The sequence below is a fragment of the Daphnia magna genome, linkage group LG1 (genome assembly GCF_020631705.1).
Source record: "Daphnia magna isolate NIES linkage group LG1, ASM2063170v1.1, whole genome shotgun sequence".
NCBI lineage: Eukaryota > Metazoa > Arthropoda > Branchiopoda > Diplostraca > Daphniidae > Daphnia > Daphnia magna.
Window position 1 is genome coordinate 15872223 of NC_059182.1, and position 24255 is coordinate 15896477.

The window sequence follows — 24255 nt, forward strand, 5'->3', positions numbered from 1 at the left end:
CGGTCGACTCAATACCGGCATTGTTACCGTGACTTTGAAACTGAAAGCCTGTGGTTTCTTGAATCTCAGAAAAATGGTCTACAAGATCGTAATGGTCCGTCATGGAGAAAGTGCTTGGAACAAGGAGAATCGTTTCTGTGGATGGTTTGATGCTGATCTCAGTGAAAATGGTAATATCACGCGATCACGCTAACTCAAACATTTACAGAGGCAATAAATGTAGAAAGGTTGATTAAGGACAAGGTTATTTCAACTTAATCTAGATAACTAATTGTTTGACCCTGAGAACATTAAGATGTTTAATTATAGGAAGGGAAAAAGTTCTAAAATGTTTCTCATGACATAAATTTGTTGCTTCTAACATGGATATGACATACACTTAAAGTAATTTTAATGTGATAAAATCTTTTCTCGTAGGAGTTAAGGAGGCTCATGCTGCTGGAAAGGCATTGAAAGAAGCTGGTTATCATTTTGATGTTGCTCACACATCAGCATTGACCAGAGCCCAAATCACATTGCAAACTATCTTAGAAGAACTGGGACAAACTGACATTCCTGTTCATAAGACTTGGCGACTCAATGAGCGTCATTATGGTGGACTCACTGGACTCAACAAAACTGAGACTGCTGCTAAGCATGGTGAAGCTCAGGTAAACTATTGCCCAATTGCTTTACTTCTTAGGCAATAAAATAAATAAAAAATTTATAACTTTGCCTTATTTTTCTTCCAATTCCTGAAAAAAAGCCAACTCAATTTTAACATAAATAAAATTCTAAATGTTTAGGTTCAAATTTGGCGGAGAAGTTTCGACGTACCTCCTCCCCCTCTTGAGGAGTCGAGTGAATTCTACAAAATTATCATGGATGACCCTCGTTACGCCGTTGAGCCAAGCAAGGATGAATTTCCATTGTTTGAGTCTTTGAAATTAACCATCCAGCGAACTTTGCCCTATTGGAACGATGTGATCGTTCCACAAATCAAAGAGGGCAAAAGTATTCTAATCGCTGCTCATGGAAATTCGCTCAGGGGCATCGTAAAGCACTTGGACAGTAAGACGTTATCAATCTATCTAAATACGTTACCAATCATAAAACTATACGACCGTATTGCTGTTATTTCTCTGTAGATATGTCTGAGGATGCTATCATGGGGCTCAATTTACCCACCGGAATTCCGTTTGTTTACGAGCTCGATGAAAATTTAAAGCCAATCACATCCATGCAGTTTCTGGGAGACGAAGAAACCGTTCGCAAAGCTATGGAGGCCGTTGCTAATCAAGGAAAAGCTAAATGAATTCAGAAGACGCTCTTAAGCTCTTCACTCCTGTCACTTTGGTGTGTTCCTGATTGTTTTTCTCTTCACCCATTGTATATTGCATTTTAACACTTTAGAATTTCTCCTAATTACTAAGTTTTTGTGCAATAGAAGCTAAGCAAGCAAAAAGAAAAACAAGAAACCTCATCTAGTCGTTGTGCTTCTGGATCGGTGTTTTTCTGTAGTTATGAACAAAACAGAATACAGCTTTCTATGTGGGAATACTAGAAATTCCTTCAATAGTCTCCCAAAAATATTATTTATAAGCCACAATTATAGAAGGGCACCGGCTTAAAAAGGTATAGAATGGTTGTAGTGATGGAGAATGGACCTGCGGCAGGACATTCGATCTGACCATGGTCCACCGCTCTCTTTCACAGTTTTACTCTTCTCCCTGGAGGGGGAACTGCATTCCAGCTGTGACAACCCTGCTTGGAAAACTACCTGATTCTCAGTAGATGGTTGAATAGGAAACAATTTATGGCTCCGCGGTGCACTATGTATTCAGGACCTGAACGCGCTATATGCAGCCTATGGATAAAAAGGGTTTGTGATGGAATGGCATCTAACATAGCCTTGGCATCAAAACCGTTTGGCCAAACTACCAATTTATATGTTCTGAAAACCAAAAATGAAGAGAGTTTTTTTTTAAAGCTTCATGAGATCGTATTTGTTAATTTTAAAAAATTTCTTTTGCCAGGAAATTATGAAATCTCATGATTATCGTATAAGCTAAATTAAATATTAACTAAGTATTAAATGGTTTCAAATCTTGTGGGATTATATGTGGGTGTTACTCTTATCACCTGGATATCTAAACAATCTCCCTTGAGAAATACGATTGTTAACCGGATTCATTGAGCTTATTGATATCTATTATATTAAGTTCAGTATTCAAATAATTGTCTAAAGTCTTCTGGGATCAAGCTCGAGTGTAACTGTTGTTACACAAAAACATATTTCTCACGAGACACTGCTTCTTGAAGGGTAGTAACTTAGTTTAAATCATATCAAATTGGTATTAAACAAATAAATTTTTCAAAGATCTATGGAGATTATACTTGAGGTGCCATTATTTGCACTCGACTACTTTAAACGTTCCCGTCATTGTTTTGCATGTGACCATTTCAATAAAGGAGTAGATAACGACGAAGTAGGAAGTTCATTGCCGTTTTTCGTATTCTGAGTAACCGTCTAAGCTATGTTAAGCAATGCTCAACTGAATTCTAATGAGAGGTTACGATAAGAAGTTTGAAAATTGAAAACCGGCTTTCGGTAACACAATAGATGGCGTTAGAGTGCCATAATCCCGCTACGTGACGCTATGGTCGCAGTTGATGTGATGGCGGCAGAGTGAATCGAACGTGAATGGTGTCTTCGAAGGAGTTTGTCGCCATCTAAAACTCGATCAAAGCTAAATTTTTACCCCGTGAACTGTCTATATCATGCAGTATTAGTTCAATTGACTTGTATCATCTACTTTTCCACAGTTTGAATCAAGCAAGTAAGTCTAATCTGTTATTTTCCACCATTTCCTGTTCCCACCCTCTAAAATTTCCGTTGCCCCAACCGATGTGTTGCATGTAGCTAGTCTCTCTTGGGAGTTTTGAGACATCCACTGTCTTTCGTAAACAAGCAACAAGTTACCGATAATCTTTCTCTTTTTTTACTTTTACTTGTTCAGTTCTAGTACTTCCATTTCAAATATCTTCGTGAAGTACTGCTTTCTGATACAACATGGATAGTGAGAACAGCACTGGGAAGTCTCGTCCCAAAAGTCAACGAAACTTGTACTTGGAATCCAGTCAAAGGCTACCCAATCTCAGCAAAATAAGATCAAGTAATTTTGAAATGGCTGTGATGTCTCCCATGACTAACTTGGTGCATAACCTGAGCGGTGCCAGCCTGGACTCAACTCCAAAAAGAAGATTCTTATCTCATGGTAATTCAATACCTAACAGCAAAAGTTGTACCAAAGACAATGCATTTCCTGTCTATGGTCTATATTTTGGTATGGTCAACCCTCATGCCTTCTTCCTGTGTGATGACATGTGGGTTGCAGCCAGAAAGTGCATGACTATTGCTGATCCTCATGTTTTTGTTTAGATAACTTGGACGCGGACATGGAAACCATCGTAGGCTCAAAAGGGTATGTTTTGCTTCTTTGTTTAGTTTTGTGGTGGTGGGCAGTGTCTGGCTTGTAATAGAAAGGGTTTAAATGGTGATAATCCCTTCAAATGAAGCGACAGGCAAGAGGGGAATGCGATTTCAATCGACCTCGTTCGACCTATATTTCCCTCCTTTTTTCTACAGTTAACAAAAAGAAAAGAAAAAAGCTCTAGCTATCGAGCGGCAGCATCTTTCAACTTTTTGAGGTTGAAAGAGGAGGAGTGCGGAGTAAAAAAGTGACCGTTGGTGTTTGGTTTGACTTTGGCCACACAAAGTGTCAGTGGGAAGTGGACAACACAGCGCGAAAAAAAGGGCCAGACGGGCTTTGGAAGGGATGAAAAAAACAAGAAAGTTGGATGGCCGTCCTTGACTTTGTAGAGCCCTGTTGTCTTTGTCCGCTTTCCTTCTGGCCCGGTTATTCCCTCTCCCTTAAAAAAAAAAACCACTGCTCATTTCCTTTTTCCCAACCGACTTGATGTTTTCAAAGACCGTTGGGTCAATCAAGATTTTTTGAATGGGGCACAGGTCTGCCACTGGAATTGGAGATCGAGTCAAAGTGCTTCGAGACGGGAGATAAGGCGCGATAGCAATATTCAGTTACTGCAGACAATGGACGCACACGTGCTCGTATACGTGAACCGATTTCCAACGTAATCATTTCTCAGTGAGGAAATATAACGAGAGGGAGGGTTGCTATACTCGGGAAAAAAAAAATCCAACAGCTGCTGAAATCCGGAACGAGCGGGGGGGTATTGAAGGCGCTTGTAAAAGCCATCTGCCTTTCAACGGGCAAGAGCAGTTGGAATGCCTGGAGACGTTTCGGGAGAGCAGAGAAAAAGAGAGCAAGGTTTTCGGTTCGTACCCTAAGGCAAGACCGTTAACCTGTTCGGTTGAGCTGTTTAAATATCCTCGGCTTCGATGCTCTTTCCTGCCTTTCTGAAGGTCTAGTTCTCTCGTTCTCTCTCTCTCCTTTTTTTTTTTACGCCTGTGTTATATTTGGGGTGAGAAATCGGAAACCCACGGTGGATCTTTGTAGCCACGTCAAACTCCCCTCGAACATAGCCAAAGTCAGGCGGGAAAATTCAAAACCTTCCGGCCGTTGTGGCGTTTTTTTTCTTCCTCGGCTCTATGAACGAGAGAAAGGGGGAGAAGAGCAAGTCGGTTGTGCTATGTTGGTCTTCAGCGGATGCAATATGGGACCAACAGCAAGCTTTGGGGTGGCCATATGTGGAATGTGTTACTACTCTGCCCTTATAGTTATTTGCTCAATGCTTCCTTGCTCACAGTTCATAGATTTCCCTCTTCCGCTCCGTCTGTGCGTGTGCGCGATGACCCTCTATGTTCTTCCCCTACGCTATAACGTCACCCTCCGAAGTCTTTGTTATGAATGTAAGGTCTGGCACATGTCTGCGTTGACGCAGTACTTCATAAGTTGCGTCCATTGCAACCTTTCCCACAGCGCAAAAATGTTAAAACTGGCGCCGTACCTTTGACACTTTGGGACTGGGATTTATCAATTTTTTCTTCGTCTTACGACCTGATTTGGCGCAATTATGACGGCTTGAAGGTGAAGTTTTCAGAACGCAATAGTGTTGCCGTGCCGATCCAGGACTCAACTTAGTGCGAAGCTGGAACCCGAGAGACAATGTAGAAGGGAAAGGGGATCCTGGGGGTAGTAGGGGGTGGAGCTTGTGAATAGAATAGCTTGGAACTCGAGGGGAGAGGTCTGGGAGGAGCCCTTCGAAGGAAATTGAGAAATATATTTTTCTTCTTCTCCAGACTGTCAGTCGTTGATCCGTTGTCCACTGTTTCGTATCTTCTCTCTGGTCTCGTCTGTCTTTTGTATCCTTCCAGCAACTTTAACTTGTGTGTATTGGTTGTTTCCAATGCATACCTGTGATCGCACTATGTCCTATTGGAACTGGAAACAGTTGTCTCTAACTGAAAAAAGTCTTAGGTTGGCACACACTTTCTATTGATTTGTCCGTGAAATGTTTCCATCAAAAGTGCGCTTGGCGAACTAGTATTCATATTCATTTTTCTATTTTTAAAGATCACTAGCTCTCAGCAGCGGTGAATTACTGGATTCGCTGAATGAGAAAGAAAACAGCTACACTTCAATTCGATCCTTTGCTGACGCCGTTGGTTCTCCAGAGAAGACCAAGAGCTCAGAGGATTTTCTGAGTAGACGTAGTCCCCGCAGACTAGCTCTTACCCGTCTCGACGTCAACAGCCCTATCAAAGGCCGTGTCGACAGCAGCAGTCCCATAAAGGTAGGAGACTTGGTCTTGACTCCGAGACGATACAGATCCGTTAACAATCTTGATTTTGTCTTCAGTCGAGCTTCGCTAAGCCAACTCAGCCCGTGTCTTCTGGTATATCTTCGACACGCCTTCCTAGTATAGAAGATGTTGACTCTCAAGACAGTGGCTGCTTTCCAGAAGATTCCAAATACTTCAAGTAAAAAAGCCATCAACTTGTCATTAGCTTGAAGTTTGACGAGCGGAAAAGGAAGGGAGAATAATTTTGTGTTTCTTTTGTTTTGTTTTGTTGTTTTTGGCGCGTTCCAGGTACCCAGAGCCCCTCTTTCACCGTCGCATTTCAGACCGCAACACTAGCCCTGCTTCTATCCGCTCCAATGGTAGTTCCCTGAGTGCTGGTAGGTTTACTGTCATCCCTTATGCCGAGTGCTGAGAATTAACGCTTAATGATTTCTTGTTTCAGGTGGTTCACAAAAGTACGACGGTCCAGCTAAACTGGACTTCAGTTTCATGTCTAACGGGGATGATGAGGGAATCCCCGACGAGTTGTATGAGGTGACTATACCCCGTTGACTATTTTCTTGTTGATGCGCATCGGCTAATGAGTGCACGTCTTTTAGGAGGAAGACCAGGGTTTACCCAACTCGGTTTCACTGAGTCAGCTGATTGCTACCCCGCTTAGCGAGCGTGCCACTAGACAGTTCAGTCATGAAGACAGTCTGTCTCCTCCAGCCTTCAGCGTCGCCAAGACTAAGGTTGACGAATCTATGGGCCACAATGAATTCCTCCGTGTCCCCAAAGAAGCTGCAGTCGTCGAAAAGTTCGGCCGACCATCATTCCGGCGGTCACAATCCATGTTCGACCAGACTACCCCTACCGTAAGGGCTCGTCTATTTAATTTATAGATTTTGTTTTCTTGTGTGAATCGGTGTTTGATGCTCATTTCTCCACAATTTTTAGACGCGCAATGTGTGCTATGATTCTCCTTTGAATCAGTCTCCTGTAGCCCGTGGCCTGTTCCTCCAGGATGAAGACTCTGGATCGAGCCCCCTCCCCCCTCTAGGCCTACATGCCTTGAGATTGCGTATGCAGCCCTCACGAGTAATTCAGCCGGTAAGATCTCGTTCGTTTTTTTCCCCAAAACTGAGCAAACTTTGAGTGGGTAAAGTGACACCCTCTCAAACCCCTCTGCTCTTTCCATTCTGGAACATATGGTTGTGATAATTGTGGTTATCTGATCGCTTGGAATATAGGTTGGAGGTCCCCCATTCAAGAGGAGTGAGCCCTCGTCTTCCGTAGACTCGGCTGTCCAACAGCAGGAAAACAAAAGGCGGAAGGACGACAATGACGACCGGCCCGTGTTCACAAGTTTGGATCACAATGTCGGGAACAACAACAAAACGGTGGCTCTATCGAAACTACCCCATCGTATCCAGAGATGCCATTCCGAGACGGAAGCGACTATTATGCGCGCCCTTCAACGATGTAAGTTCTGTCTTTCTTTTTTTTTTTTTCTTCCCCAGGCCTTGCTCTTTTCTCAGCCGGATTGCATTTAAAAGTGTCATGTGGCTTTCCGTTTCCCCAAATCTAACATAACGACATCCTTCTTTTTATTTGCCTTTCAGCTACGGAAGAGCCTGACCTCATCGGAGATTTTACCCGACCCTTTGCACTACCGCTGACGCCAGGAAAACATCAGGATTTAAAATGTATTACGCCGCAGACCTTGGTAGATTTGATCAACGGCAAATTCCAGGATTACGTAGAAAAATATACCATCATTGATTGCAGGTAGTTTTGATTTTTTATTTTCTAGATATTCTCTTACAACTCCTGATGGGTATTCTTTTGTTCTCTAGATATCCGTATGAGTACGAAAACGGCCATATCAGCGATGCCGTCAATTTGTGGACCAAAGACATGGTTTGGAGTGTCTTCATGGAGGGTAGAAGACATCAAGCCCCTACGACCACCCACGATCAGGAGAAGAAGAGGGACATCCTCATTTTTCACTGTGAATTCTCTTCGGAGAGAGGCCCAGCTCTGTAAGTGCCCTTGATGCTTTATCTAGTACTTCTCGGACTCGACTTGAACTGAATTTTTGTTTGTGTTTTGTCTCGCTGATTCCGTCAGCTCTCGGTATTTGCGTAACAAGGACCGTGATGACAACAAGGACAATTATCCGGCCCTTCACTGGCCCGAGGTCTATTTGCTCCACGGTGGCTACAAGGCCTTCTACGAGCAATTTGACCAGCTGTGCGAACCCAGAAGCTACCTGCCCATGAACCAGCAGGGTCACGAAGAGGACCTGCGCAGGTGCCGAGCTAAAACCAAGTCTTGCAACGGCGAAGGCAAATCGGGCCGACCGTTAACAAAATCTACCTCTCGACGATTAGAATTGCTTTAATGTTCATTTTTTAAAAACACAACAAAAGTAACTAAAAATTAATAAGTTAATTGTTAGCGGGTCCTTCGTGTGTGTATGAATTTTTCTTTTTTACCAACTTTCTCCCATCCTGTTCCCCGTTATGATTCTCCCCCATTTACCCTAGTAATTCCCCGGGATGTGCCATTGGTTCTCACCTCGCACTCCGCTCCATTTTCCCCAATCTTACACACAACAGAAATGTGCAATGCTGAAGTCCCGATGGTCTCTCCCTTCTCCCCACCTTTTCTTTGTTCGCATGAGTGGTCCTTTTAACGCGGTGGGAATTTCAATTCTTTCCTATTCCTCTCCAAACATATTTTTTTTTTTCATTTTAGAAATGTGTCCACAAAAAAAAATATTTTAAAAAAGTCTTATTTTCTGTTCGATTGACGTGAAATTTTGTACATTCGTAGTGGTAGTGCATTTTTTTTTTTGGAGCGCGAGTAATACTATCGATTGTTGAAGAATACTGGGAGATCTCCCACATCTGTAATGATCGAATCGGTCATATTCATTTGCTCACAGTTGATGTTGAACTCTTTCCATTTTACTACACCCAAACCCTTTGCGTACCATATGTATGCGTGTGTAATTGTCCTTAGTGAGTCTGATTTTTTTTTTTTCAAAATCTCATTTGGTATAAATATAACTCACACAAACAAAAAACTCGCTTTACTCGTTTCTGAAGTAGATCAATTTCATGATCAGAGGAGAAAAAAAAAAAAGAGAGAGCCCTACTACGGTTGAATGTATATCGGTGTGAGAACTGCCGAAAAAGTGTTTGGCGACACAAAAGGTGGTGTGTGTGCTCATTGAATATTTCCGTTGCCAGTCGAACATTGTATGCTGGCATAGATGGGGAAGAAAAAAAGAAAAAAAATCGATCCCCTCTTACGTCCTTCATCGTCAATCGGGGGGGGGGGGGCGCCTAGCGTCCACGATGGCGCCGTTTTAGCCTTCCTTTGTTAGCATGGTTTAATAACTGTTAACACGAGGGAAAGCCTCCGCTGCTGTAGCTCTGTGCGTCGCACTAAAGCGAAAGACTGAAGACGGCACACAGAATGGAAAAAGAGAGATTTACCTCCGCTGATGGGCCAAGGGATCCTCAGATGGTCAAAAGAATTCCTTTTCTTCCATTCCTTTCTAAACACACAAGACTGCGCATTGCGGAGGAGTTTTTAAGAAGCTGCGCGGCCGCCGGTTTGTTGTTTATCGTAGACCGAAGGCTTCGAGTTCCAGTGCATAACAAGTTGCCCATCCGCCGCGGACAAATGATAGTTTTTCGACCTGGGTCCAGTAAACATTACATTCGTAAGGATGAGATTCCGTAGACCATAGCCTCGCATTACATCGGCCGAGTGAATTAGAAACTCATCCCTTTTGGCTCTTCTTGTATCGCTTCGGCGACAGAGACTCGTTTGTAGTATGGACATCAACAACGGCCGTGCCTTTGAAACCGAAAAACATTCATAGGAAGTGAACAAACATGGTTTCAGGTTTGATTTCAGATCTTGAACAAGGTGGTGATAGCCATCTTTTTTACGTACAAGTAAAAGAAGATTCCCAACGAATTTAGAAAGACCGATATGTTCTTTCTTGTGCGGCCGTGATGAAAACCCCAACAATTGCCCTGAAAAGCTGAAGTTTCTTTAAAGACGATTGACAAGTACTTCGTGCCTAGTACCATGATTTACAAAAGTACTGGGCCACTATTTCTCTTTTGTCCAAGTGCTTTTTTATCTTTTCCCCAAATTAATGTTTAAGCAAGCTCCAAGTCATTAAGAGCTAAAGATAGAAGATTTTGGAAATTCATTTGGCACCCTTCTAAACACATGCGGCTAATAAAGCACAAGAGAGAGGCGGGATCTTTTTCGCCTATTAGCTATTTGTAGGACGCGGCAATGGCTGTGTACATGTGCGCACGTCCAAATCAGCCTGAGTGAGCCTATTTTATTTTATTTTTATTTTTTTCAGGTCATGAACTTCTTTCGTTTCCGCCGATATTTACCACAAGAAGAGTGTGGTTGTTAAATAAAGAAAGTGGAACAGCAGTAGTGCAAGTACGGAAACAGCAGTTGGTAGCAAGTATAACTTTGGCTGCTTCGACCTTGGGGTTTAAAAGGGTGGAAAACGGGCAAAGGCCATCTGCCCAGCCCCGTCAAGATATTAATCCTCGTCAGCTGCAAATTTATCAATACACTGCCGCACTAATATGTCCGAAGGCAGAGTGTGTATTGTAATAGAACGGAGTAAGAGAACTAGAAAGATAGAACAAGGAGTTTTAAAAAAATAATAAAGAAAACTAATAATCCTCTTATATTCCGTGGGCTGGATTGTTCCAAACATGGAGGATCCGCCTCTTTTTCTTTCAATCTTTCTGCTGACACAAGAACAAGCCTTTTCTATCGTCTTTTTCTTCAATGCCCATTCTTTCACCTAGATGATATTTTTGGATCGTTCAGAAGAAGCGTAGGCGGACGTGTGCACACTAGATGTATCCTTTGTTAACGGATAACAAGGTTTTTTCTCTCAGTTTGTCGTGTCTTTATACGCCGCGAACAGGTGCGAAAAAAAGATACAACGGTACAAAATCGGACCGGTGGGGATTGTCATTGAAAGGAAAGAGGCCGATCACAATAGAAGGGGAACATTTAGTGCACTACAGAGCTTGCTTATTCCCTATGAATTATGCATACGTTTAACTGAAACATTGCTAAGAATAAATCGAATCTTTTTATCACTAGTTTCATTAGAAGAGGGGGGGGGAGAGAGGAAGAGAGACAAAACGATAGATTTTTTTTTTTTCAAACTGATCCCTTGAAATATGTCAAAACTTGCGAATCCGATCAGTTTTGGAACCCTATATTACATCATAAAAATGGTGATTTTCTACCTGGAACTATTTAACTCGGCTCATGACGTAGGTCGCGTACCGTGCTCTTCCATAACCAGACTTATCACAATCCATGGATTATGACGATTCTGGGTTTCAAATAGGGTGATCCCCGTGTAACCTCTTATACTTCCATCAGCATTTTCCACGACTTCAATTGTGGGAATTGTGGAATTACCCACATCCTGAGTGCATTTCCTTATAATTTCTCGTTAAAGGGATTCTGGGTAGGGAATTCCGATACTCTTGCGAGATCTTCCACCCAAAGTCTAGTATTAAACGTAATTTTGGAAAATGACAAGCATGATGGAAATGATTTCAGCAAGCCAACTGTTTTAAGCTTTGTATTTGTCATACAAAAATGTTGGTGAAGTTGCCGCTTTTCAATTTCAACTTCAAGCGAGTTTTTTTGTTTCAAAGAACTAGGTCAGTGACGACCTGAGTATGCTCCTATGCTCAATCATTTCACCAGTTACGAATCCGTTAATTTACTGGTTTTACGATAAGAGTCTAGCGACAAAACTAGAAAAACACGATGTTATGCAAAATCTAACGGAATTTACAATCAATGGTATAATCTGAACTTGATCTGTATAGAAGGGAAAAAAATTGTCATTTTATTTTTGCGGAAACGAGTGCAAGTTGTACGTGTTTTATTTCCGTTATGTATTGTATGACTAGTGGATTGTACGTATCTGAGATTGTGTCCCACTCCCTTACTTTCTCTCTTTCAGTCCCATTCTATCGAATAGGTTAGGTAAAGGGCACATCTTTACCTGTTGTCCACGGTAAGGCGAGCGAGACACATGCGAAGAATTTCAACATGAGATATTTACACAAAGAACCTAAGGTAGGAAAAATGCAACGGTCTGGTTGCATAGACAGGCATGCAAACCACATCGGATTTGTTTTGACTCAGAGCTCTTACATAAAAGACGCTCCCTTTCCCCCAGCTTTATGCGTATATCTGTTTTCGTGGAACGATTTAAAGTATTTTCCCTTTAAAGGAGATAACCTCTGAACCTGCTGGTTTTGATTTTGTCAAAATAAATTTATATTGTTTTATATCATTAGAGGTAGATAAGGATAATTGAAACAAAACTTCTATCTCGCCACGCATGAAAAGATACGCCGAGGAAATCTCTTTGGACAGAATTTAGCAAACAGTGTGTTTTAGAACAATTGCCATTTCCCAAGACTCTAAAAGTTTCTCAGTATCTAGCAATTAACTGATTTTTTTAGGTATGTTATTTTCTTGTGGACATCTGTTAAATTTTCACCCCTCATTCATAGGTAAATTAAGAAAATTAATAAAAAGGGACTGAATAGACTATCAATTTCTCGACGTTTCGTAAAACTATTTCATGATTTGTATTTGTTGTCAAAAGTAGTCAAATGGGATAAGGCATGCATTGAGCAAATACAGATTGTTTCAATTCACCCTTTTCTGAACCCCTTTCTGTTTCCCTTTCCAGCTTTTCTAAATTGTATCATTCGTGTCCTTGGCTGTAACGACGGCCAGCCTTGATTTTGAGTTTTTTTTTTTTTTCGTTTTCCTCGCGATGTTTTTCATAACTTTTTTCCACACAAGGTTACGTAGCTCAGAATCAGTAAACTTAGTTAAAGAAGAAAGACATACCTATAGTTTCTAGTATACGTAGGCTACGAAATCTAGAAGTCATCAATTCATCACAAATTCACATTCAATTTTCGCCATTTTTTTGTAATGGTTTACGGTTATTCCCGAATGGCAACGCTGCTCATGTTCCTTTAACTCCGCAAGGTGTCACTGTCATTTTTCTACCTGGTTGTCGATAGTCTCAACTGAAGCCGGGAAAATGCAGTTCCTTGGCATTTCGTTAATTTTCGTTATATATTTATCATGTGTATCTGGTCTTTACTTTCATATAGCGGAAACGGAAAGAAAATGTTTCATCGAGGAAATTCCAGATGAAACTATGGTGATTGGTAAGTTCTGCGTAGTTTTCTTGTTGTAAATCTGTTCCCGATAGGAGGCCACGTCATCATTGTTTTTCGTGTCACCTCAATCCGTTACCTTGTATTCAAGCCAATTGCCTTTGGACGTAAAAATCGATGAAATGATATTTTTTCAATCACGTTTTAATTTACAGGCAATTATAAGGTGCAGTTGTATGATCCTCGTACTGGTGGGTTTATGCCATCAAGCCCTGGGATTGGAATGCATGTCGAGGTTAAAGATCCTGATGACAAAGTTGTCTTGTCTAGGGTAAATATTGGCAACATACTTGACTACATTATCAGAAATTAAGTTTCCTACATTATCAGAAGGTGAGAAATTTATTGTTCTGTAACAGGTGTACAGCTCAGAAGGAAGATTTACTTTCACATCCCACACCCCTGGAGAACATATCATTTGTTTATATTCAAACAGCACCAAATGGTTTTCTGGCACTCAGTTGGTAAGTGTAGTTTTAAAAAGGTCTTTAAATAGAGCAACATTAATGTTTAACTTTTCAACAGAGAGTCCATTTAGATATTCATGTTGGAGAACAAACCATGGACTATGCTGGCATTGCACAGAAGGAAAAGTTAACAGAGCTTCAACTACGTGTGCGTCAATTGCTGGCCCAAGTAGATCAGATCAATAAAGAGCAAAACTACCAACGTGTAAGTTGCTTTCACAACTAACATTGCCCTATATTGTATCTTATTGCTAACAAATGTGATTATTTTTTGTATAATTTGTCACTCCCATTTTGCAAATCTAATTTTTCCTTGGTGGTTAATGGTAGATTCGTGAGGAGCGATTCCGACAGACAAGCGAGAGCACTAATCAACGAGTTCTTTGGTGGTCGTTGACACAAACGGCCATTCTCTTGGTGATGGGCGCTTGGCAAATGAGACATCTCAAGAAATTCTTCGAAGCCAAGAAACTCGTTTAGAAAGGAGAAAACTGATTGTGTTGTCCGTCTATTTCGGTTTCTTATCTCGTGTTTTTTTTCCTTTTTTTTTTTCTAAAATTGACTTTACGATTGCTAAGAACATGAAATAAAAGTTGATACCCATGTTTTTATTTGTTGCAGTTTCGAAAAAACAAATAATAACGTGAAGCTGTTGTGGTAAAGGGAAACAAAAGAAGTTCATTAATTTTTCTTTTCATTCCCATTTGTCCATTAAAATCAGACGAGTGCTTGAAATGACCGGCAGATGGCGTTGGTCGCTGTCGTCAACGTCAATGCGGAAGTTCCCTGGTGCCCGTTGGATGATCAGCTGACTAGAGGCAGCTATGAGAGTTCTTACGAGTCGTGAGTCGCCAACAGAGTGGTAAGGAACTCGGCGCAGTTTTGGCTAAAGAATTATTTTGTCTCCTACTGAGACTCTTCCCGAGTTAACGACCAAGAAAACTCATCACAGGATTTCGGGATTTGATTCCATTCCATCCGAAACTGGGTACGTTTTCAGTATTTTCACTGCTGTTGCTGTGTGAACCTTGGAAATTGTGAGTGGTGTCGGCTTCAGGCTGTGGTCCATCCAAAGGCGATTATTTTCTCTCTTGTCTGGTGTCCATCATACGTTTTGGGTTTTGCTACGTGAAGGGAGAAAAAAAACGAGCCATAGTTTCTATTTTCGGGAGTTGAGCGACCTCTCGAAACCGGATTGTATACAGCTTCTGCATATTTCGTGAGTTGGGATTTTACCTACATGATAGGCTCGGTTTTGGTGTCCTTTTAGTCTGTCGAATGAATGCCTTGGAATTCCCACAGAAATTCTAAGTCGCCATTTGTATTTTGGAAATGTAAAGGCAGATGTGTACGACGAAAAGGAAAAAATTGGTCGTGATTTCCTCTACGGTTTTTATTTTTCCAAAGATTAGTTTAAGCCAATTTTTGTCTTTGCGGTTTCCTTGTAGCCACTCACTTTCCATCAAATTCTCTGTGTGTGTGTACGTATGTGTGTGTAGGGTGTGATGGCCCTGTAGATGGGCCATTGGCTTGTTGCGGTTTGGGTTTGCAAGAACTTACGAGAAACGTCATGCATTCCTTGACGAATTGTCTGTACTTTTTATCTAACACAGGAAGGAGACGCCAGTGCCCGCAGAACGAGCAAGAGAGAGAGACAGAGAGCGCTGGTCCTCCACCTTGGCCGACCTTCACACATCGTTTGGGACTCCCAAGGCCAGCAACCAGCAAAGCCGGCTTTTTCTAGAGGGGAAAATAAAGAGGACAAGAAACTACAGACTATTCTACCCAGCCAACCTGCACCGTGAAGCGCAGAGAATTTCCTTGTTTGGTTGGGAAAAAAAAAAAAAGATTCAAAAAAGAAAAGAAAAAACAAGTTGGCCTAAATTCGTGACTAGCAGAAAAGCTTCATCGTCAACGAATCCAAACGAGCCATGCAAGATGAAGCGCATCCAGCAGCAGCGACATCGTCCGCAACCGCCACGACGTCGGGAAATATTGTTAAGAATGGCGTCGGATTGAACTTGGGCGTGAACATCTGTTCGTCAGACCATACGGTTGGGCTTTCATTGCCCATCTCGCCACTTTCGGTCAAAGCTGGAGGCTCGGATTCTTCGTCATCTTCTTCTTCATCGTCCTCATCTTCATTGTCGCCTCATTTGCATCCCAACATCTACAGCGGAAACCACAGCTTTTCGGGCAATGGTGGGAATTCGACGTCGAATGGGGACGTAGCTGATCCGGAACTATCGACACCAGACTCTGGAAGGTCCAGCTTAAGCCACAACGGCAGCAACACAGGAGAGCACGGTGGCCTTGGTGGTCATACTAGCCTCGTCGGGCGGATTAATGAGTTCTTCGCTGCTCTCCAGCCTTAGTCCGTCTCCTTCAGCTGGACTATGGTCATCGTCGACGTCTAGCAGTTGTAGCAGTAGTGCCGAATCGGGCTATCATCCTTTATCTCCGCATTCGCCTCCAAGTCCGAGCCAACAGCGGCGGCCTATAACGGGCTCTCATCATCTCAGTCCGAGTCTGACGACGACGACGACGACGTCGACACCCCGTTCAGGGCCAAGCTCGCCATCCAATTTCCTCCTACCTGGAGTCATCAACGCCAACAAATCGCCGGCGTCCTCGACCTTCTCTTCGCCCTGGTCGAGCGGAAGTGGTGGACCACCGAGCCCAACCAATTGCACTTCTCATTTGAGTCCGTCTTCGTCTGGACTGTGGAATCGCGGTCGTTCGGCTCCCAACTTGGCCGGCGGTGTGGCCGGTAGTGGCGGAGGAGGTGGTGGTGTTGGTGTCAGTGGTAGTTGTGGTGGAGTTCCGAACAATCCGTTCGGTCATGGACTGAATTCGGCTTTCGCCCCATTTTCCCAATCTGCTGGTTCACCATGGGCCAGTTTGGGTGTTTCGACTACTCCGGTGAGCCGCAAAGGCCTTAATAATCACCATACGTATGGCATGGCTGGTTCGATGACCAATCCGACAGCTGCTGCAGCCGGTTATATGGCCAATGGCCAGAACGGCTTCGGTGGAAGTCGGTTTCGTCGCAGCACGTCCTACCCAGGAAAGAACAACGTCTTTGGCTCCACACAGTTCCATATGGCTCCGCCTACCTTGGAAGTAACCAACATCGACGAGAACAGCGACTATATGTATCAGGTACTAACAGACTGTTGATTTTGTGTTATCACATACGCCTTCGACCTTTTGATGACCTATTGGCGGATGTGGTGATTGATGAGTCTAGTTTTTTGTTTTCGATAAGGCGCGACCTTTCTTCTTTGTAACCCGACCTCGGCTGATAAGTGTAGTAAAAGTTTATGTCAGCTGGATACGACATCGATTGTGTGCCACATGACAAGTTCTATGCGTCTCTTCCACCGGTAATGGGATACGCAAACCCATCTGCAGCCGTAACTGCTTTTCCGCCCACTCCCTATGAACGTGCGAACCACTTCCAAAATGGCCGCCGAATCGTCCCCATCTGTTATTAATTTATTATCAAATCATCGTATCACGATATTTGTCAATCAACAACAAAATTGTTTCATGTAGCCTTTTTATGGAAGCCACCCACATCTATGAATTGAATTTGCCTTGTTGTAGCTGCAAGTAATGTAATTTCCGATTGAAGTTAGCTTGATAATTATCCGGAAGGCTGGACTCAAAGGAATGCTATTAGCATCGCTGATCTCAGTTCCAAGATTTGGACAGTGCATCAAGAGAGATATTCCTTATTTTAATACCCATTTCTCGCACACCCTGGAGGTGTCATTGTGAGGCAGGTAACCATGACGACGCAGAGCTCTGACGTCAGAAGACCCTGCAATGTCGAACAATCCACGAGAAAGCAAGAGCGAGAGGGAAAATAAACGAGAACTCGACTCTTCTACGCAACTACCCCCCCCCCCCCCTCCACCTCTGCCTCGTCACTGTATACTACCTACGCTTAATCGTGGCGGCGGAGGCGGTACCGCTCGATTAAGCTGCTCTGTACGACCTGTCAATTCAGCTCTCCAATTTTCCGCGTTTCCGAAAATCTTTCTTTTTGGTTTTTTGGTGACCTAACACTCTTTCTCGGATAACAGAAAAACATGTTTTATTGTGTCCCTATCGGTTTCAATTCGTTAGTAATAAGATCTGGCGTTTGGGTTTCGATGTACCATGTCAATTTACCTCAAAGTCTTTGGGTTCCAGGCGGATTTCCTGTGGGGAGGGCGGAGAGCAATGAAAATGCCAGGGAGGAACGCGCGTATTGATTCAAAATTGTGCATCGTCCATGTGTGTGTGTACGTGTGCACGATCCACGAAACAAAATCGCGCAAGTCTTCCCAATCGATAAGATTACTATACATGAATTCTCCTTGTAAATAGAAGGATGCGGGAGACACTGTCCGGATTCAAAATAGAATCAATGAACCTATAGTTCTAGCCTAGAAAAACGGGTCACACTGCGTTGTATTTGTTTCGAAATTCGACGGAAGGATGCGGTCTCTCCCGTACCAAGCGCAGAGAGTCTATCCCACATACAAATTCCTTTTTCTTGTCGTGATAAATAACAAGTTTTAACCGGGTCGTTAGAAAAGTTCACGTGATATCAGACATCAGGACGATTGGATTGGGATGCGTCGGTGGACTACCTGCAAGAAGAGAAAAAGTTATCACTTGTGTATGAGCGTCGTATATGAACTATTGATCGGCTTCTTGGAAATTAAGAAGCCATTCTTTCCAATCTTGCTTAAGTTGTACCCGTCACGTGTCGTGACAATGGCTATTAGGAAATTTTTTCTGCTATCGAACTTAAATGCCAAGCGACCCAGATACATCCGGAATCTGGGTCTAGAGTGTAAATTTTTCTCAACTGGTTTCCCTTTTTATCCTTTTTTTAGATTTTTTGTTTTGTTTTGTTTCCTTGTGATTTTTTTTATTTTTATTTTGCTCTTGGTTGTTGGCGTTCTATTTTCAGTCTCTTGGCTGGAAAAAGAAAGGGCGGAGCGAGCAACCAGTTGGCAGCGAATGCGTTTTTGAAGGAAACCTTTTCGTAAACCATGTGAAACTAATCGAGATGATCCCTTTGTTTATGCAGGACCCTCACGGATCGATCACGCCGAGTCCGTTGGATAATATGCGTGGACTGGAATACTACCTGCACGATATGATGCATAACACAGTCAGTGACGGACAGGACCAACAATCCAAAGGTGATGATGAACCCGATTGACGTTTCTCTTTGATGTATTTGATGTTATTGATTAGCTCATTATAAAAACGCTGGACTGGTGCAGCTGCGGCCTGCGTCCGCGGATAGAACGCACAGAGCGGGAGGAAGAGGGGGCAAAGGGGGGGGGGGGGCGAAAGAGCCGATGTACCGGCCCGCCCACACTCGAGACCGTCTCTATCACGTGGTACTTCCTCCCTGAATCAATAATCGGGCTCGCCGTGACGTCATGTGCAACTTTGTGTTATTCAATGGCGAAGGAACTGAACCTAAGCCGCGTTTGAAATGAAAGCAATTAAAAGTGCAAACAAAATGTATGCCGGCTCACGTCCAGCGTGATTACATGTCAGGGGGCATAAACGTATAGAAAACTTGGAACATGAGCCTTGTGAAGCCAAGTAGATTTCTACTACCAGTGGTGGATTAGTGTAGTAAAATGATGGATGGTCTTTCCTCAAAAGTAAAATTTCTTTCTTTTTCCGCGTATGGTTTTTGTTTTAGCAGGAAAGTACTATTCGGCATTGGATGGGACGGATGTGAATTACGGAGGCGAGGACAACGGCATGGGACTGACCATGGGACTTGGAGGAATGGCTGGATTGGGTAATTGTGGCGCTACATTGATCGAGGTCAATTGAATCCTTAGAAATGCACTGGTGGCACCGGTTTTATAGCAATGGAATCTCCAGTAAAGGCCAAACAAGTTGCCATGACTACGTTCGACGAGCTCCTATTGATTCCTTTAGTGACTAACATGACCCCCGAACTTTATTTTATTTTTTTTTTTTTTTTTTTTTTCCCTCTTGGTTTAAATTCCTTTGCCCTTTAAGAAAAGGAAGTCAGTTCATCGATTGGTGACTTCCAAGCCATTTCAGTAAACTAACGATGTTTTCTCTTTGATGTTTACAATAGATTGCTTCGGGATGAATGGTGGTAACTACCTGCCATCTCTGTCTATTCATTCGCAACCGCACTGTCTACCCTCTCCATCGCGTATATCTCCGAGGAGTCCCGTTTCGACCTCTGGATCTGAATCTGGAGAGCGCTATTCGCGAAAAGTCTTTGTTGGTGGTCTCCCCCCCGACATTGATGAAGGTATCGTGTGTTGAAGTAGACTCAGATATCGAGAGTCCTTGTCAAAATGTCTTATCGTTCTAACTCGTTGGCCTTTTTTGCAATTCCAAAGAGGAAATCAATGCCAGTTTTCGTCGTTTTGGGTCGTTGGTGGTCGACTGGCCTCACAAAGCTGAAAGTAAATCTTACTTTCCTCCAAAAGGCTACGCGTTTCTCTTGTTTCAGGTAAGCAACCGTGTGCGTTCAATCGCAATCGTTGATTTTAACCTTTCTGTTTTCATTATACAGGAAGAAAACTCTGTTCAGCAGTTGATTGAAACTTGTATGCAAGAAGAAGATAAATTGTATCTTTGCGTTTCGTCACCGACAATCAAGGTACAACGTTGTGAATAAATACGATGGTTGTAGTCTTAGCTTTGACATTTCCCATTCTTGATCCAGGATAAGCCAGTACAAATAAGGCCGTGGAAATTGTCTGACGCCGACTTCGTTCTAGATGCTTCTCTGCCGCTAGACCCACGCAAAACAGTCTTTGTTGGCGGAGTACCACGTCCATTGAAAGCTGGTAGGGAACGCATTTGAGACCGATCGATAAGTCGATCTTTGCGTAGGAAGATCTTCCTCCGTTTTATTTTTTAGCCTTTATCGTTGTGAACGTAATCTTATTGTTTGTTCATTTTGATTTATTTGGGTATTCTTTTCTTTGTAAAGTCGAACTCGCTCTAATTATGGATCGACTCTACGGAGGCGTTTGCTATGCTGGAATCGACATAGATCCCGAACTGAAGTATCCTAAGGGAGCGGGACGTGTAGCGTTCAGTAATCAGCAGTCGTATATCGCCGCAATTAGTGCGAGATTTGTGCAGTTGCAACACGGAGACATCGACAAACGAGTAAGACAACTAGGAGGGAAGATTGACGATTATCGTGAAAACATGATTTAACGAAAATAATTCAATGTAGGTTGAAGTTAAACCATACGTTCTGGACGATCAATTCTGCGATGAGTGCCAAGGAAGCCGCTCAGCTGGAAGGTTCGCCCCTTTCTTCTGTGCCAACGTTACATGTCTTCAGGTATATTAACTGTAGATACAAAATCAGCGCCAAAGGCCGTTACCTATTCAAGCCATTTGTTACTATAGTACTATTGTGAGCATTGCTGGGCCATGGTTCATTCTCGCCCAGGCAGAGAGTTTCACAAGCCACTCGTCAAGGAAGGAGCCGATCGACCTCGAACCGTTCACTTTCGTTGGTGAAGCCTCGCAAAAAATCGATAGTTGAAAGTCTATTTCTCCCTACCTCTTTCTCTCCTCTATCTCCTTTTTTTCTCACCCCCTCTCTCTCTCTTTCTCCCTCTTGCACTCTTTTCTTTCTAATTTTCTTACATCTCAACCATCGGTTACCAAACACTCAGACACTGCGCAGGTGTGGGTGGGGTCTGGTTTGTAGATGCAATTCAGCGAAGACTTATTTTCCTCTCTGAAATCCAAGCATTCGTCTTGAGGAAGTAGGACAATTGGTCGTCATTTATTCCCATCAGCTTCAATGCCGTTTATTGTTTTCTCAACCTGGAAAGGGAAAGGTTCTTGGACTAGCTGGGGCTTGCAACAAATTCCGATATCTTAGATTACTACTTCATTTCCTCAAGTACTTTCTTTAGTCCAAAAGACTTTCTAAACCAAAGAATTTGTTTTGGGTTGTAGAATGAAGTATTATTTTTGTTTAGGGTTTTTCTTTTTTTTTTTTTAAATGTAGAGAATAATCAAATTCTATTTTTCTCTCCAACTAGTTATAAAACAGTTTTTCTTCTCTTTTTCATTTGGCAATGAAAGATGTTGCTTTTGCAAAGTTAAAATTTAGTTTATTTCTTCAGCTGTTAATTTTCGTTAGCCTGAGTAGTCGATATAATTTAATGCAAAAAAAAAAAAAAAAAAACAACAACAACAACAAACAAAAACAAAAAAACAAACAAAAATTAGTAGGAGGTTAATTGATCTTGAAAGTAATTTTTATTTTTTTTTTTTCAAATTTAATTAACACCTATTTTTATCTTCTGGTAGTAGGCCTAATTTGTTCTTCCTTGTCGCGTAAGAACATAAACCGTAATGGGGCGGACTGAAAAAAAAAAAAAATCAACTGTATGGTCAGTTTCCTTGTTGGAATTTTAACTTTCTGTTGATTGTTTCTTATTTCCTGATAATGTCTTAACCTAGTCAGTTTTATATACCATCTTTTACCCCACAAACCCAAACCATTTTTTTTTCTATTTTTTTTCTTTGTTTTTAAAACAAAACCTTGCGTGTTCGTTTTTTTTTTTTTCTTAACCGGTTAAAGCTTTTTATATTTATACATATATTTTTTGAAAATTTCTCCCTTTCTGTAATCACAAAGGAGAAAAAATTGTTTATGTTAGTGGTATGTGGTCTATCGGGATTGATAGAAAATGAAAACCCGAGGGAGTTGACTTTTTTCTGTCACCCCAGAATGGCCCTTTAAAAAAATGAGGGGAAGACCCAAAAGCAAAAAGATGGACTAGTTTTGTATTTGTGTGATTGTCATTTTAGTCGTCCCCTCCCCCGCCCTCCAATAGCTTTATTGTTAAATTGTTTACTACTACTAACCAGTTGTTGAACGGTTAGGTAAAAGGTGGGTGAAAACCAACCCAGGTTGTGGTGTTTGTTTCCTCATCGTTTTTTTACATTGCAATTTCAGGCGGGGTATGACGTCTTTTTTCTATGGCCGCAAGTTTCAATTTATTTTTCTGTCTCTATTTTTCTAATCGTCTTGGAAATCAACACTATTCTTCCTCTCGATTCCCCTGTGCGGGAGTCAACACATATACACCTTCTCCATGAGTTTTCTGGCTTGTCCGTTCTCCATGTGATAATCCTATTCAACCTGTTTTCATCCACCCATCAACCTGGATAGGTAGTTCAAACTTAGGAACTGGATCCATCCTTGTAATCTAGTTTAATATCTAAACCAGGAGTACGGCACTTAAGGAAAAAAGAAACGTTCAAGAAAAAAGAAAAGTTACTCGGTAATGTTTCTGGGGAGAAAAGAAAAAAGCAAAACAAAGAAGAAGATCCGAAAATCCGTGGTTTCCAACCTGCCCCCACCCCCCATCTTTTGCACCCGCTCTCCTTCGCTTTTGCAAGGAATTTTGATACAACAATTTTTGGTGAAATCTTTTCAATCCTGGTGTTTGGCTTGCCTGTTTTATTTTTATTATTTTTGTTTTTCTTTTTGTAAAGACGTTCTTTTTGTATAATCGTTTATGTTTTTTGTAATTCGTGGAGATTTTTTCGGGAACTTAGGTCATCCCGCCTCTTTTTTTCTACCAAAATTAAATAAAAATCTTTCAAAAAGTACTTGAACCTTATGTTCACGAGAGTTTTACTTACCTGCTGATTGATTTACAATCTTTATATATTTCGATTAATCTGATGTATTGGAACTTTTTCAGAGATTAACTCTTTCGGGAATCGATCCTCAAACATTCAGCTTGCATTGCCGATGCTCAAACGTTGAGCCACGAGTTACATACATTACATTGTTCACTAATATTAGAAGGCACAAAAAGGTAGTATAGGCTCGTAAGTCCTAACAAAATCGACGATTAAATTAGTGAGAAATCCCTGTGACATCATTAGACACTCCAGAATTCCAATGATGAACTGGGAATAACAAATTTTGGCTCTAAATTGAGACATTTCAAATTACAACAAACACCTTCTTTTCTATCTTACCAGTCCATGTGTTTTTCCCATTCTTCTTACAAAACCAGATATGACAGTATTCCAAAATTAGGCTTCACCTAGTGGGTAAAAAAAGGACGAAATAATACGAATCCTGATTCGTCTGATTTCCCACTTGACGCGCCCAAGATATAGCGTCTTTATAACCCATCTTCTTCACAAGTCAATTTGAACCTGCTTGACCGTTGACCTGTCAAGGATGAGGATCTACTTTATACTTAGATCCAGCTATGAGAAGTAAAAAAAAAAGAACTAGAACTGAAAGTTAAAATCTTTCCATTAGGAAATGGATAGGGGTTTTAAAATAAATAAAAAGCGTGCTCTTCATTCATCTCCCAGCCACACGGTGGCGTTAACAAGGAATGATGATTTGATAAAAACGCCATAACGACTTGAATCCCACCTTTTTAAACTTGGCGCTGTTGGAGCCGCCATTTTCCAAGATGGTGGTGGGTAGACCCGGTTTACCCAGCAAATCCTACCCAAACTACCTATTTTAGCAAAAGGGCTACCCGGATCGCCCATGGGTGACTTTTTTTGGAGACGAACCGCGGGTAGCCCGGGTTTTCGAGAACCGGGGCCGAGCCATACTGTCAACCTTGTTTTCGTATTACCAGATTCATAGACCCATGGTTCCTCCGCTATGGCTATTTTCCCTCTCAGAAAAGGGGTACCCTCTTGCGGGGAATACT

The 24255-nt window shown here is 42.0% G+C and overlaps 4 protein-coding genes across 9 annotated transcripts; all 4 read left to right on the top strand.

Annotated features, from left to right (window-relative positions):
* The first annotated feature begins 32 nt into the window (after positions 1-32).
* LOC116935138 (phosphoglycerate mutase 1) lies at positions 33-1537 on the top strand. 2 transcript variants are annotated; one of them, XM_045167891.1, is made up of 5 exons: positions 33-170; positions 418-650; positions 786-1050; positions 1128-1335; positions 1427-1537. In XM_045167891.1, the coding sequence occupies exons 1-4, from the start codon at positions 74-76 to the stop codon at positions 1292-1294; spliced, it is 762 nt and encodes a 253-aa protein (XP_045023826.1). In that variant the 5' UTR covers positions 33-73; the 3' UTR covers positions 1295-1335; positions 1427-1537. The 2 variants fall into 2 exon arrangements, with proteins under 2 accessions (XP_045023826.1, XP_032798394.2); XM_032942503.2 differs by having other exon boundaries at positions 1128-1537.
* Positions 1538-2641: 1104 nt separating this feature from the next.
* On the top strand, positions 2642-8163 carry LOC116930931 (M-phase inducer phosphatase 1). 2 transcript variants are annotated; one of them, XM_032938416.2, is made up of 13 exons: positions 2642-2819; positions 3000-3257; positions 3422-3464; positions 5538-5757; positions 5823-5944; positions 6055-6143; positions 6209-6300; positions 6366-6623; positions 6706-6858; positions 6999-7230; positions 7371-7536; positions 7605-7790; positions 7879-8163. In XM_032938416.2, the coding sequence occupies exons 2-13, from the start codon at positions 3053-3055 to the stop codon at positions 8150-8152; spliced, it is 2040 nt and encodes a 679-aa protein (XP_032794307.2). In that variant the 5' UTR covers positions 2642-2819; positions 3000-3052; the 3' UTR covers positions 8153-8163. The 2 variants fall into 2 exon arrangements, with proteins under 2 accessions (XP_032794307.2, XP_032794374.2); XM_032938483.2 differs by lacking the exons at positions 2642-2819; positions 3000-3257; positions 3422-3464 and adding an exon at positions 5246-5441.
* Positions 8164-12847: 4684 nt separating this feature from the next.
* LOC116922861 (transmembrane emp24 domain-containing protein eca) lies at positions 12848-14117 on the top strand. Its single transcript, XM_045168124.1, has 5 exons — positions 12848-13034; positions 13199-13314; positions 13403-13507; positions 13569-13715; positions 13841-14117. Exons 1-5 carry the CDS (start codon positions 12905-12907, stop codon positions 13988-13990), a joined length of 648 nt encoding a protein of 215 aa, XP_045024059.1. The 5' UTR covers positions 12848-12904; the 3' UTR covers positions 13991-14117.
* Positions 14118-14323: 206 nt separating this feature from the next.
* On the top strand, positions 14324-23176 carry LOC116930547 (cytoplasmic polyadenylation element-binding protein 2). Of its 4 annotated transcripts, none has more exons than XM_045167481.1 (11): positions 14324-14498; positions 15124-16672; positions 18600-18714; positions 19233-19334; positions 19644-19826; positions 19918-20030; positions 20094-20180; positions 20247-20370; positions 20517-20698; positions 20769-20879; positions 20948-23176. In XM_045167481.1, exons 2-11 carry the CDS (start codon positions 15857-15859, stop codon positions 21059-21061), a joined length of 1947 nt encoding a protein of 648 aa, XP_045023416.1. In that variant the 5' UTR covers positions 14324-14498; positions 15124-15856; the 3' UTR covers positions 21062-23176. The 4 variants fall into 4 exon arrangements, with proteins under 4 accessions (XP_045023416.1, XP_045023496.1, XP_045023472.1 ...); XM_045167537.1 differs by having other exon boundaries at positions 14325-14498; positions 19236-19334; XM_045167515.1 differs by lacking the exon at positions 14324-14498 and adding an exon at positions 14518-14729.
* The last annotated feature ends 1079 nt before the right edge of the window (positions 23177-24255 follow it).

Coding starts and splice junctions, on each gene's coding strand:
- LOC116935138 (XM_032942503.2), top strand. CDS start 74: ATGGTCTACAAGATCGTAATGGTCCGTCATGGAGAAAGTGCTTGGAAC. Junction 651..785: donor CTAAGCATGGTGAAGCTCAG/GTAAACTATTGC, acceptor CTAAATGTTTAG/GTTCAAATTTGGCGGAGAAG. Junction 1,051..1,127: donor CATCGTAAAGCACTTGGACA/GTAAGACGTTAT, acceptor ATTTCTCTGTAG/ATATGTCTGAGGATGCTATC.
- LOC116930931 (XM_032938416.2), top strand. CDS start 3,053: ATGGATAGTGAGAACAGCACTGGGAAGTCTCGTCCCAAAAGTCAACGA. Junction 3,258..3,421: donor AAGAAGATTCTTATCTCATG/GTAATTCAATAC, acceptor GTTTTTGTTTAG/ATAACTTGGACGCGGACATG. Junction 6,859..6,998: donor CCTCACGAGTAATTCAGCCG/GTAAGATCTCGT, acceptor CTTGGAATATAG/GTTGGAGGTCCCCCATTCAA.
- LOC116922861 (XM_045168124.1), top strand. CDS start 12,905: ATGCAGTTCCTTGGCATTTCGTTAATTTTCGTTATATATTTATCATGT. Junction 13,035..13,198: donor AGATGAAACTATGGTGATTG/GTAAGTTCTGCG, acceptor TTTAATTTACAG/GCAATTATAAGGTGCAGTTG. Junction 13,315..13,402: donor ACAAAGTTGTCTTGTCTAGG/GTAAATATTGGC, acceptor GTTCTGTAACAG/GTGTACAGCTCAGAAGGAAG.
- LOC116930547 (XM_045167481.1), top strand. CDS start 15,857: ATGAGTTCTTCGCTGCTCTCCAGCCTTAGTCCGTCTCCTTCAGCTGGA. Junction 16,673..18,599: donor ACAGCGACTATATGTATCAG/GTACTAACAGAC, acceptor TTGTTTATGCAG/GACCCTCACGGATCGATCAC. Junction 20,031..20,093: donor ACGCGTTTCTCTTGTTTCAG/GTAAGCAACCGT, acceptor TTCATTATACAG/GAAGAAAACTCTGTTCAGCA.